General features: G+C 41.3%; 2 protein-coding genes across 2 annotated transcripts in view; one reads left to right on the top strand and one right to left on the bottom strand.

Moving 5' to 3' along the window:
* The window catches only part of araf (A-Raf proto-oncogene, serine/threonine kinase), a 33,543-nt gene extending 25,511 nt beyond the window's left edge, over nt 1–8,032 (top strand). Inside the window, exons 15-16 of the mRNA XM_064971428.1 lie at nt 3,849–3,983; nt 4,184–8,032. Of these exons, the coding sequence (XP_064827500.1) occupies nt 3,849–3,983; nt 4,184–4,324 (276 nt within the window). The 3' untranslated portion in view covers nt 4,325–8,032. The remainder of the gene's footprint in view (nt 1–3,848; nt 3,984–4,183) is intronic.
* A 589-nt stretch (nt 8,033–8,621) lies between these two features.
* Nucleotides 8,622–14,247, bottom strand: zgc:64051 (leukocyte surface antigen CD53). The gene is made up of 8 exons (XM_064971437.1): nt 14,143–14,247; nt 11,162–11,245; nt 10,322–10,510; nt 10,041–10,115; nt 9,721–9,831; nt 9,464–9,571; nt 9,265–9,348; nt 8,622–8,918 (listed from the first exon to the last, which is right to left on the bottom strand). Exons 2-8 carry the CDS (start codon nt 11,222–11,224, stop codon nt 8,847–8,849), a joined length of 702 nt encoding a protein of 233 aa, XP_064827509.1. The 5' UTR covers nt 11,225–11,245; nt 14,143–14,247; the 3' UTR covers nt 8,622–8,846.
* Nucleotides 14,248–14,376: the final 129 nt, after the last annotated feature.

Raw genomic sequence — 14,376 nt, 5'->3', positions numbered from 1 at the left:
CTCAAGATACTCAACTAGTCTAAAGAAGGCCAGTTTAATTGCTTTTTTAATCAGAACAACAGTTTTCAGCTGTGCTAACATAATTGCAAAAGGGTTTTCTAATGATCAATTAGCCTTTTAAAATGATAAACTTGGATTAACGAACACAGGAGTGATGGTTGCTGATAATGGGCCTCTGTACACCTATGTAGATATTCCATTCAAAATCAGCTGTTAACAATGTATCCAATGTACTCACATCCTACCTTACCTTTGTCTGTACACTATGCCTTGAATCTATGCTATCGTGCCCAGAAACCTGCTCCTTTTACACTCTGTTCTGAGCGTGCTCGACGGCCAGTTTGTATAGTCTTTAGCCGTACCCTTATCCCACTTCTCCTCTGTTCCTCTGGTGATGTGGAGGTTAATCCAGATCCTGCAGTGCCTAGCTCCACTCCCACCCCCCAGGTGCTCTCATTTGTTGACTTCTGTAAACGTAAAAGCCTTGGTTTCATGCATGTTAACATTAAAAGCCTACTCCCTAAGTTTGTTTTACTCTTTGCTTTAGCACACTCTGCCAACCCAGATGTCTTAGCCGTGTCTGAATTCTGGCTTAGGAAAACCACCAAAAACCCTGAAATCTCCATTGCTAACTATAACGTTTTCCGCCAAGATAGAACTGTCAAAGGGGGCGGTGTTGCAGTCTACTGCAAAGATAGCCTGCAGAGTTCTTTATTACTAAGTCTGTACCCAAACAATTTGAGCTTCTACTTCTAAAAATTCACCTTTCCAGAAACAATTCTCTCACTGTTGCCGCTTGCTATAGACCTCCCTCTGCCCCCAGCTGTGCCCTCGATACCATATGTGAATTGATTGCCCCCCATCTATCTTCTGAGCTCGTGCTACTAGGTGACCTAAACTGGAACATGCTTAACATCCAGGCCATTCTACAAACTAAGCTTGATGCCCTCAAGCTCACACAAATTATCAATGAACCTACCAGGTACAACACCAAATTAGTAAACACGGGCACCCTCATAGATGTCATCCAAACTAATTCACCCTCCAAATACACCTCTGCTGTTTTCAATCAAGATCTCAGCGATCACTGCCTCATTGCCTGCATCCGTAATGGGTGTGTGACCAAACGACCACCCCTCATCACTGTCAAACGCTCCCTGAAACACTTCTGCGAGCAGGCCTTTCTAATCGACCTGGCCTGGAATGACATTGACCTCATCCCGTCAGTAGATGATGCCTGGCTATTCTTTAAAAGTGCCTTCCTCACCATCTTAAATAAGCATGCCCCTCTCAAAAAATGTAGAACTAGGAATAGATATAGTCCTTAGTTCACGCCAGACCTGTCTGCCCTTGACCAGCACAAAAACATCCTGTGGCGTTCTGCATTAGCATCGAATAGCCCCCGTGATATGCAACTTTTCAGGGAAGTTAGGAACAAATATACACAGGCAGTTAGAAAAGCAAAGGCAAGCTTTTTCGAACATAAATTTGCATCCTGTAGTACTAACTCAAAAACTGCTCTGAGGCTAGGAAACACTGTCACCACCGATAAATCCACAATAATTGAGAATTTCAATAAGCATTTCTCTACGGCTGGCCATGCTTTCCACATGGCTACCCCTACCCCGGTCAACTGCCCGGCACCCTCCACAGCAACCTGCCAAAGCCCCCACCATTTCTCCTTTACCCAAATTCAGATAGCTGATGTTCTGAAAGAGCTGCAAAATCTGGACCCTTACTAATCAGCCGGGCTAAACAATCTGGACCCTCTCTCTTAAATTATCTGCTGAAATTGTTGCAACCCCTATTACTAGCCTGTTCAACCTCTTTCGTATCATCTGAGATTCCCAAAGTTTGGAAACCTGCCGCGGTCATCCCCCTCTTCAAAGCGGGTGACACTCTAGTCCCAAAGTGCTACAGACCTATCTATCCTACCCTGTCTTTCTAAGGTCTTCGAAAGCCAAGTTAACAAACAGATTACTGACCATTTCGAATCCCACCATACCTTCTCTGCTATGCAATCTGGTTTCAGAGCTGGTCATGGGTGCACCTCAGCCACGCTCAAGGTTCTAAACGACATCATAACCGCCATCGATAAGAGACATTACTGTGCAGCCGTATTCATCGACCTGGCCAAGGCTTTCGACTCTGTCAATCACCACATTCTTATTGGCAGACTCGACAGCCTTGGTTTCTCAAATGATTGCCTCGCCTGGTTTACTAACTACTTCTCTATCAGAGTTCAGTTTGTCAAATCGGAGGGCCTGTTGTCCAGACCTCTCGCCGTCTCTATGGGTGTGCCAAAGGGTTCAATTCTTGGGCCAACTCTCTTTTCTGTATACTTAAATGATATTGCTCTTGCTGCTAGTGATTCTCTGATCTACCTCTACGCAGACGACACCATTCTGTATACTTCTGGCCCCTCCTTGGACACTGTGTTAACTAACCTCCAGACGAGCTTCAATGCCATACAACTCTCCTTCTGTGGCCTCCACCTGCTCTGAAACGCAAGTAAAACTAAATGCATGCTTTTCAATCGATCACTGCCCGCACCTGCTCGCCCGTCCAGCATCACTACTCTGGATGGCTCTGTCTTAGAATACGTGGACAACTACAAATACCTGGGTGTCTGGTTAGACTGTAAACTCTCCTTCCAGACTCACATTAAGCATCTCCAATCAAAAATGAAATCTAGAATCGGCTTCCTATATCGCAATAAAGCATCCTTCATTCATGCTGCCAAACATACCCTCGTAAAACTGACCATCCTACCGATCCTCGACTTCGGTGATGTCATCTATAAAATTGCCTCCACCACTCTACTCAGCAAATAGGATGCAGTCTATCACAGTGCCATCCGTTTTGTCACCAAAGCCCCAGACACTACCCACCATTGCGACATGTACACTCTCGTTGGTTGGCCCTCGCTTCATACTCGTCGCCAAACCCACTGGCTACAGGTTATCCACAAGTCTCTGCTAGGAAAAGCCCCGTCTTATCTCAGCTCACTGGTCACCATAGCAGCACCCACTCGTAGCACTCGCTCCAGCAGGTGTATCTCACTGGTCACCCCCAAAGCCAATTCCTCCTTTGGTCGTCTTTCCTTCCAGTTCTCTGCTGCCCATGACTGGAACGAATTGCAAAAATCTGAAGCTGGAGACTCACATTTCCCTCACCAGCTTTAAGCACCAGCTGTCAAAGCAGCTTATAGATCACTGCACCTGTACATAGCCCATCTGTAAACAGCCCATCTATCTATCTACCTACCTCATTCCCATACTGGTATTTATTTATTTACTTTGCTCCTTTGCACCCCAGTATCTCTACCTGCACATTCATCTTCTGCCGATCTACCATTCGTGTTTAATTGCTATTTTGTAATTACTTCGCCACCATGGGCTATTTATTTCCTTACCTCATTTGCACTCACTGTATGTAGACTTTTTTTTCTCTACTGTATTATTGACTGTATGTTTTGTTTATTCCATTTGTAACTCTGTGTTGTATGTGTCGAATTGCTACGCCTTATCTTGGCCAGGTCGCAGTTGCAAATGAGAACTTGTTCTCAACTAGCCTACCTGTTTAAATCAAGGTGAAATAAAAAAATTAATAAAAAATGTCTACACTATTTCGTATCAATTTTATGTTATTTTAATGGACAAAACATGTACTTTTCTTTAAAAATAAGGTAATTTCTTTGTGACCCCAAACTTTTGAACGGTAGTGTATCTGAAGGGTGCAGCTCACATGCATGCCATGTAAGATAATTCACATTAAAACCTCTCATGCATAAAAAAACACGATACTTCTGTACTGTATCATGTTTACCAACCTGTCTTTCCTCTCAGATACTCTTTATGGTTGGGCGTGGCTACTTGTCTCCAGACCTCAGTTTGCTGTCCAGTAGCTCACCCAAGTCCATGAAGAGGCTCATCATTGACTGCCTGAAGTTCAAACGTGATGAGAGGCCCCTCTTTCCACAGGTGAGAGAGAGCACTGCCAAAGCATTTGTTGTGTGCTTGGTTTATCATAGTCAGCAACAAGAGGGTATTTTACTCATTCCTCTCTTTATTTACTGTTCTCTTATTGTATTATTTTATGCATGTCGGCCTCCTTGGTTTTTAGTGTTTATGAGCAGGAGTACATTTCCCACTTATATAATGTTGGTTTTGTTTCGCCCCAGGTCATGTTAGGCATTGAGCAGGTCCAGGACCTGTTGCCAAAAATCGAGCGGAGTGCCTCGGAGCCCTCCCTCCACCGGGCTGTCCATGCGGAGGAACTGAACCCACTCCTGTTCCACACCACTCGGCTGATGCCACTGTGAGCTCTGCTAAGCCAGGCCCAGGAGTTGTCTGTCCTTCTGTCTGAGGAAAGAGACCATCACCACTGACGCCAACGCTGGTCGCATTACTCCCATGAGAGCGAGTCCACAGACAGCTGCCCATCCAAACACCCCCAGGGTTGTGTCCCAAATGGCACTCTTCCCTCCATAGTGCACTACTTTTGACGCGAGTCCTATGGGCTCCGGTCAAGGTAATACAGTATAAGGTGAATCGGCTGCTGTTTCGGACGCAACCCAGCATTCCCCTTCCTCTGGCACTGGTTGGGGGCTCCTACAGACAACACCACCACCACCAAATGTAACCCTTCCTCACGCCGACACTCCACAGCACATCACAACCCCCTGAGCCCTCAGACTCTCCCTACTACACATCAGAACCACACAGCTCCCCTCCCTCTCCTCCTCCTCCTCCTCACAGGCCTAGACACACTGGAACACATGCTGGCCTGGCCAGATCAGAACCCCTACATTCCTATACTGTCACTCTACTGGCCAGGCCATGTCAGAACCCCTACATTCCTATACTGGCCTGGCTATGGATTTCTCAATGCTGCTTTTAAGTGTGGGACGCCAGACTTTGTAGTCGTATCATAATGACGTCAGTGTTTTGCGCTTTTGAGTGCAAGCGATGAAAGAGAAATGCTTACAGAACAACATTGGCATGCACAGAAGATGACTTTCACTTGGTTGTTGTGACCATATTTTAAGTTATTGGTCCTTTTGGTCCCATAATGGTTTTGGTAAATCATTGTGTCGTCGTGCAGTCTTAGGATATGACCATGAATAAGCTGCTATACAACATGGATTTGAAATGCCACTGTCAAAGACAAGCAGTTTGGGACTCAAGTTAACGGCGGCATCAAATGTGTACTGCACCATTTTAATAGACACAGCAGGGTCGTATTTAGTAGTGCACACCAAAGCAAAACTTTTTGCAACTGAAATACGAAAACACAAGCTTCTTATTGGACATGGTTAGGTAGTCCCTCCCTGTTTCAGTCCATTTTCTTTCATTTGGTGCCTAGTTCATATGACCCAGACCCGTATAAACCTTTGCATTGTTTCCAGTGAATACATAGGCTAGTCTAGCCCAGAGGCCTTCTGTATGGCCTGAAACCTGTAGTCTTAACAAGTAAAGAGTATTATCAATGCTTTACATGCTTAAAGTCAGCTTGACTCTACATTGCACCATGGACAAGCACTTGTGCTAGCAAATCTGGTTAAAACAAGCTGCCTTATATGTAGTTGCTTTTTGCTCATTGTGACACATGAAGCTTACTCATTATCAATCACGTGACACCTAGTTTATCTGAATCCTGCTTTCAATATAACTTTTATGGGGGTATAATAACTTGAAAATGTCAATGTTTGGAACATTGTTTGTTTTCTTAATTCCTGATTGTAGAAGCTTTTACACTTTGACTGGCCTTTAGGAAATGGTAGCCTTTAACTTAAATGAATGACTTCTCCTCTTCCTGCTTCCTATTGCTTTCGATTGTGGGTTGCTACTTCAATTGAGTGTTGCACCTAGTGGAAGATGGTTGGTTGCTTGGTATTAACAGTGATTAGCCTATTGCCCTCAGACTCAACTCTGGACCTCGAAGCCAGTTCCACTGGGTTTTTCTTTCATTGTTCCCCTCTAATCAGGGACTGATTTAGACCTGGGACACCAGGTGGGTGTAATTAAGGTAGGACAGAAAACCAGCTGGCTCCGAACATGGTAGGGTAAGAGTTGAATACCCCCGGCCTATTGGTTTCCTCCTCCTGTCAGTGAAAGTGCATTGATGGTTATTTTGAGTGAGGCTTGTTCAATTGATACTAAGTAGATTGCTCCATGGTGCAACTGGGATGGGATGACTTATTTTTGCTGCGTACTGGTTACAACGAGGGGCAGATTTGAATCATCAATGTTAACTTGTTCTTTTTTGTGTGTGTGTCATGCTTAATTTGAACTAATCGTAACTGTGATTTTAACCCATAAGGGTCTGTTTTTGGTCTTATGTATGCTGGAAATGGCTTGGACAGTAGAGGGCGTGATTTCGTAATACCTTATTTGACATGATCAATTTAAACTAGTGCAGAGTCTATTGTGGGGTGATGGTTACTGAACAAACAATAACTGACAGGTTTTTTTTTTTCTATTAAAAAGCAGAGTTTTAACCTAGATGTTTTAAAGAGGGGCTGGGTACCCTATTGTTATTTACTCATTCCAATTATGTTGGGTTGTGTGAATAGGTTTGATTTTGTTAGACAAGGGTTTGTGAAAGACTACATTTCTCATCTTATTTATTGATGTTATTGTCATTGCAGATGGCGGTGTGATAAATCTGCTGTCATGGACCTTTTGGTGGATTAAATGTTTACTGAGTGATAAGAGATCACTCTTTGCAGCATTTAAATCATGGCTGGTTTGGGTTCTCTAACCTAACGGAATGTACTTTCAAGACATGGTACTGTCTCAAACTACTCTAATTGAGCTTCAGATTGTTGATACTCTGTGTCATGCACGTGCATTTAATTAGCTTTTGATTGCATTACATTTTCACCCGGGGCTGTAGTGAGCACTGCATTATTTACTGGGGTGGAATGTGGTATACACCCCACTGAGGTGGTGTATATACCCGCCCTCATGCGGATTCAGTATCCTCCTGAGACTTGGGCTACATTGTCGTTTACCCTTCTCTGGTCAGACCCAGGAAATATGTAATGTCATTAAAGTGCCATTTATACTGTTATTAATGCAATATGCAGCAAAAGAAAGAAAAAGGCATGGAAAATCTGTTTTTGAAGACATCGCACATCAAACATTCATTTGTCCCAGGTGTAGGTCATACACAAATAATTGAAAAGCCCAAAGGCTTTAGAATGAAACATATCTTTCCAAATGAAATCCCTTTTATAGACCTGAGTTTCTGTTAAAGTATCCAGTGCATTTACAGGTGTCCATGATGCAGGTATAGTCTAGCTTCTTATATTTGGTGGCATTGCTTTACCATAATGGCAGTCGGTTTCTGCTGAATTGATAGTGAGTCCATTTGTTACTCAGAGGGACTCTGGTTTCTTTAATGACCTCCCTATTAAATAAGGAAAATATGTCACTTAGAGAAGATATCTTAACATTTCAGTTTAGTCAAATGCATCTCCCTCTCTCTTCCAAAGAGGATATTGTTTCTTCTGTTGTGTTCAGAGAGGAGGACAAAAGTGCGACAGTTACTGAAATTTTGTACAAGTTAAATATAAAGAAATTGACCTCCCCCGAAATCGACTGCGCTAAAGGCATAACATCACATTGAAGATAGCAGTTGCTGTGCTTCAGACACCGGGTAATTACAGGGGTAGCGTGGGGAAACAAACCGGACTCATTTAACAGCTGTCATATTTCAGAGCAGTAAAGAGAACGAATGATCTGTGTCGGAGTAGTTTTGCATATCTAGGTGAATTGCAATAATTGTGTGTATAGTTTCTGAGGTATCAGGGGTGTTCAGTTTGCAATAAATGGTATATTCTGCTGTGTACAGTTACATTTTTTTTTATGACAAAATTGTACTTGTTTCTATTTTTTGTGATGGTTTCAAAAAAAGAACACAATTATTTTAAAATGTAAAGGACATCTTAGTATTTTTTTAGTTTGTCTTAAAATATTGAGGATGCAGGATTTTATTCTTTAAATAAAACTGTGGAATGCTTAAATGTATTTTTATTCTTAAGTATGTACCTGCAAGGTGTTGCTTTTGATTCCACTTCATATCTCAATCTGAAGTGAAATATATCTTGCTCCAGGGTTGAGAAAACATTAAGGTGGTGTGAAAAACTGCAAATCTACATACAAAGGGACCCGAATGTAGATGTTAGAAAAATGCAAAACAGAAAGGTTTCTTGTAAACTCCCACAACAAACAACCCAGTCTAAACAAGGTGGTGGTGTTTTCACACCTTCACACAAGAGTTTTAACAAAGTTTTCTCAAAGAAAGGAGGGTCCTTTTACTGACTGCTTCGTTGTGATATTAGTGAAGTGAAACCATCAGTTTCGCTATAAGAAGAAGTGGTTAAATTCAGTTTCACCATGGAGGTTGAAAGTAACAGGAAACCATGTGACGTTGACAAGCCGCTGTCATACTGTGTTGTTAGAAAGATGGTGATGGGAATGTTTTTGTTTTTTTTAACTCCCAAGATACTTTAATTTAGGAAATCCATTTCAGTCTTCTGATGGCAGAAACATTTTATACAGTTACGGATCGGGAGGGAAAATTGCTTTTAGTCAATCTTTGTGGGGTTAAAATTAATTTAAAAGCTCAATGTTTATTGCATTATTTGGGTTTACATTATAAAGTGCCTGCCTTTCAGCATAAAATGAACTGATGACATTATTACAGAAGACAAACATTAATTTAAGTGTATAAAATCTCATAGGTGCCTGTAAATGTAAGTTTAAAGTTCTGTAAAACAGTTGAAGACAGATGTTTTCAGTTAGAACAGAAAGGTCCTAACCATGTAAGCAGAAATGTCATAACTTGTAGCCGAGTCCAGACCGGCTTATGTGACAGAACAAAGTCATGGAGAAGCACATGCCCAGGACCTACCAACAGAAAAAAAAACAAAATGAATGTGTTAGCCTACATGGTGTTATGGTATAGTTATGCAACACCATCCCAAATGGCACCCTATTCATCTGGTGAAAAGTAGTGCACTATATAGGGACTAGTGTGCCTTTTGGGACGCACACCATATTCCTTAGACACTATTCAAGATAGTGTATAGGCCTCGCGTCTAAGGAATATGGGGTGCGTACCAAATGGCACACTAGTCCCTATATATATAATCCACTCGTTTTCACCAGATGGACCAGGTGACAAGATGCTTCTGGTCTGGAATGTTTTTTTTTTTTTACGTGAATGCCAATATAAACCTATCACCGATCATACCTCGATAATGCAGAGCACAATCACACCAACACCGGTGACTAGGAAGTTCTCCTCAAACCACACCTTCAGCTTATTGTAACAACCCTGAGATGAAGAGAAAATATCCTTATTGAGTGACATCGGCTATGTTTTTCTACAGTATTGTAGTTCATTTGAGGCTTGTTAATCATGAGAGGATATTGTATATGTGATGTCATACGGCCTTCCAGTATACTGGCGTCTTGAGAACACATGGGCTTTCTCGGCAGCAGGACAGAGGCACTTTGTCCTTCCAGTCACTTGAGTTGTGAATCCCACAGCACTGGAACTAAATGTAATAGAATTGAGCATGAGAAAAGCAGCGTCATTTCATGTGCTACATATTTCCACTCAATTTTGTTCGGAACTATGGCAGGGTGAAAGAAGGGTCATCCAAGTTTCATTGTAAAGTTTAATTGTTTCTCAATTCACACTCACCGTGACCTGAATGATGTCCCAGTCGTCCGTGTTTGTGGAATTCACACCTTTAGTTGACTCCCTGGATTTCATCAGACTTTCTGTGAGATCCTCCTCTAGGAATCTGTCAATCTAAGCGCACATATTCATTTCTTAGCAGTATGAACGTCTCATAAAACGTCACCTATCATCTTTGACCTTTCCTCACAACCCTGGCCCTCTCTCAACTCCTGATTTTCCTGGTATAAGTCCTCATTAGTAATGTATTAATGATCTCTTCACTTCATTTTCTCTCACCCCTTAACCTACCAACATCTGATGGTACACCTGCTTTATCTTACCTCTTTCTCATATACCAGCAGTAGACAGGCTACAGTCAGTTCCACCAACATCAGAATGAACAGCAGGATGAAAAACTGCAAACCAAGAAAAATGGAGTTTGTGTACATCCTTCTGGAAAATCCTTATGTTATCACGTTGCACTTTTAATGAATGATTGTACCTAGATCACTAAAAATAGGTTATTTACCAGTTTTTGTTAGTCAGTTTAAAGCAAGGACAGTGAATGAAGATACTGACATGTCTGATGAATACAAAATAATGTCAGATATGTGAGACCTACAGTGATGAGGAGGCAGCGGTTCTCTTTAAGAGCCCCCAGGAACCCCAGGAAGGACACGCAAGTGATGATGATGCCAGTGATGAAGAGTGTGTTGGCCAGATTCAAGGTGGCCAGGGTGGGGATGAGAGCAGAAACCTTGGTGTTCAACATCAGGAACACTCCAAAACCAAACACTGCCGTTCCACACATCTGACCCAAACACAACATGGCGTCAACATACATCATACAGAATATGGTGTCATGTGACATAATTGTGTCTATATTAGGGACAGTCTCATCAGGAGGAGGCTGTCCTAAAATGCACCTTATACAGGATAAATGGAAATTGAAATATTGAACATGGGAAGGGTTGCTTTGGGTACGTAACTTTCTAAATGTAATTCGTTACTTGTCCAAAATTGTAACCGTTTTTGATTACTCCCCCCCTTAACCTTGAGGCAGTAGAAGAAGACAATGTATCCGTGAAACACATTTTATGTGTCTTCATAGTGGTCTTTGACTAGTGGTCAGACTCTCTCAGGTGGGACAAACTTCAACTTGTGCCTTTTTCAATGCTGATTTGAATGTCATTGAGAAAACAGAAAGGTGTCAATGTATTTTTTTCTGAATTTAAAAGTAATCCAAGAAGTAATCATGTAGTTTTTACGAAGTACTGTATCTGTTTATCTGATTACAATATTTTTTTCTTTTCACGTGACCAATTACTGTAATGCTTTTTGTAATCAGATTACATGTAACTGATTGCATGTAATCAGTTACTCCCCAACCCTGAACATGGGTTTCAATCTCATTGAGGAAGTAAGAGTAGAAGGCTAATAGGTGAATGTTGGAGATACGTACAAAGCACAAGAAGTTAACCATACACATGGTGTATTTCAAACACTTGAGGCAATTTTGAGCCATTTCCCAGAAGTGCTTCCAGACCTGCAAAATAAACAAGAGACAGATAAACACATATTATGCCAATACATTAATGATAAGCTTGTCTTTAACACAGAGACCGTCAGTGAAAACAGCAACATATACCACACAAATACACAGCAACAATTGTTAAAAATAGTAATAACATCACTGAGTCAGATTTTTCTCTCTCCATCTGAAGATATTAAAAGGAACTGGGTACTGTTTGTGAGGGAGTAGCAAGGCCATCAAGTGTCACAGTGTGAGGAAATTAGCCTGCTGTATCTGGTTTACTTCCTTTTAAATTTACCCATGGGACTCGGCTGAACATTTTTAAATGGTTTCATCATAGTTTTTAACATGTTTAGACCAATGCAGTTTTGATTTCTATGGCAAACTCTGTAACACTTCAGTTTTACAGATTGAATAGAGTCCTTATTCCTTGAGGAAAAATCAGTGAAAGAATACCAACATAAGTGTTTCGACCCACTGCAGAGTGGAAATGTGGGTGGAATTGTACACGCACTCAATCACAGGAGGCTGCTGAGGGGAGGACGGTTCATAATAGTGGCCGGAACAGAGCTAATGTAATGGAATCAAACTCATGGAAACCATGTGCTTGATGTACAGTACCAGTCATAAGTTTGGACACACCTACTCATTCAAGGTTTTTCTTTATTTTTACTATTTTCTACATTGTACAATAAAAGTGAAGACATCAAAACTATGAAATAACACATGGAATCATGCAGTACCCAAAAACAAATCAAAATATATTTTATGTTTTAGATTCTTTAAAGTAACCACCCTTGGCCTTGATGACAGCTTTGCATACTCTTGGCATTCTCTTAACCAGCTTCATGAGGTAGTGGAATGCATGTCAACTAACAGGTGTGCCTTGTTAAAAGTTCATTTGTTGAATTTCTTTCCTTCTTAATGCGTTTGAGCCAATCAGTTGTGTTGTGACAAGGTAGGGGGTGGTAAACAGAAGATAGCCCTATTTGGTAAAACACCAAGCCCATATTATGGCAAGAAAAGCTCAAATAAGCAAAGAGAAATGACAGTCAATCATTACTTAAAGACATGAATGTCAGTCAATTCAGAAAATGTCAAGAACTTTGAAAGTTTCTTCAAGTGCAGTCGGACAAACCATCAAGCGCTCTCATGAGGACCGCCACGGGAAAGGAAGACCCAGAGATCCCTCTGCTGAGGAGGATAAGTTCATTAGAGATACCAGCCTCAGAAATTGCAGCCCAAATAAATGCTTCGGAGTTCAAGTAACAGACGCATCTCAACATCAACTGTTCAAAGGAGACTGCTTGAATCAGGCCTTTGAATTGCTGCAAAGAAACCACTACTAAAGGATACCAATAATAAGAAGAGACTTGCTTAGGCCAAGAAATACAAGCAATGGACATTAGACTGGTGGAAATCTGTCTGTTAGTCTGAGTCCAAATTTGAGATTTTTTGTTCCAACCACTGTGTCTTTGTGAGACGCAGAGTAGGTGAACGGATGATCTCTGCATGTGTGGTTCCTACCGTGAAGTATGGAGGAGGAGGTGTGATGGTGTGCTTTGCTGATGACACTGTCTGTGATTTATTTAGAATTAAAGGCACACTTGACCAGCATGGCTACAACAGCATTCTGCAACAATACGCCATTCTATCTGGTTTGCACTTAGTGGGACTGTTGTTTGCTTTTCAACAGGACAATGACCCAACACACCTCCAGACTGTGTAAGGGCTAGTTGACCAAGAAGGAGAGTGATGGAGTGCTGCATCAGATGACCTAGCCTCCACAATCCCCCGACCTCAACCCAATTGAGATGGTTTGGGATGAGTTGGACCGCAGCATGAAGGAAAAGCAGCCAACAAGTGCTCAGCATTTGTGGGAACTCCTTCAAGACTGTTGGAAAAGCATTCCAGGTGAAACTGGTTGAGAGAATGCCAAGAGTGTGCAAAGCTTTCTTCAGGGCCAAGGTCATCTACTTTGAAGAATCTCAAATATAAAATAAATTTAGATTTGTTTAACACTTTTTTGGTTACTACATGATTCCATATGTGCTATTTCACAGTGATGTCTTCACTATAATTCTACAATGTAGAAAATTGTAAAAATAAAGAAAAACCATTGAGTGAGGAGGTGTGTCCAAACTTTTGACTGGTACTGTATTTGATACCTTTCCACTAATTCCACTCCAGCCATTACCATAAGCCTGTCCTCCCATATTAAGGTGCCACCAACCTGTGCAATGTGTCTAACCCAAATCTGTATCTGTGATTATTAGCCATATTTAAATGTGCCTCACTGAGCCAAACAACCTCTAAGGCTGAGTTTGCACAGGAAGCCCAAATATGATCTTTTTTTCACTAATTGGTCTTTTGAAAAATCACATGAGATCTTCTAACATCAAATCTTTTTCAGAGCTGATCTGATTGGTCAAAAGACTAATTAGTGAAAAAAATATCAGAATTTGGCTGCCTGTATAAACACGGCCTAAGAATCCCCAAACCTCTTCATCTTTGTTGTTATATGATTTTACTGGAGAACTGTTGTTTTTATATTAAATATACATGTTTTCAATATATAACACTCCCAACATTTAATTTTAGATTATTCTCATAAATCTGAGAATAATCTAGCGGAGGCGGCTGACGGGGGGAGGACGGCTCGTAAAAATGGCTGGAACGGAAAGAAAGAAATGGCATCATTGATACTGTTTCGCTTCAGCCATTACGACGAGCCCTTCCTCCCCAACTAATGTGAGACCAACCTCCTATGCTTTTTATATACACATGACCAATTTCTCTTATCCCTTGATGTCTATTAGACTAGTCACATCACTCATAACAATCTAAAGACAATCAAATGTTGTCACTATTTTACATTTAAATGAATACAATTGAGACATTGTACTTACCTTGTCAGTTGAAATAGTGATACAAGTTTTAATCAAGCCCGATACCCTTTACAATCCGTTGTGTAGAGAATGTACTGCACCTTTGACTTGGCTGTACTGGTACTTCCTGTTCTCAATACATTCTACTTCCTTATTCTAGGGTATATTATGGTAAATCTATACTGAGAACTTGTGCAGGGCGTGCATTTCAAAATAGCACTGAGGGGAAAGACAAAATGACAACTTCTGTTACGC

This window comes from Oncorhynchus masou, chromosome 1, assembly GCF_036934945.1.
Source record: "Oncorhynchus masou masou isolate Uvic2021 chromosome 1, UVic_Omas_1.1, whole genome shotgun sequence".
NCBI lineage: Eukaryota > Metazoa > Chordata > Actinopteri > Salmoniformes > Salmonidae > Oncorhynchus > Oncorhynchus masou.
This window is presented reverse-complemented; position numbering and strand designations above follow the sequence as displayed.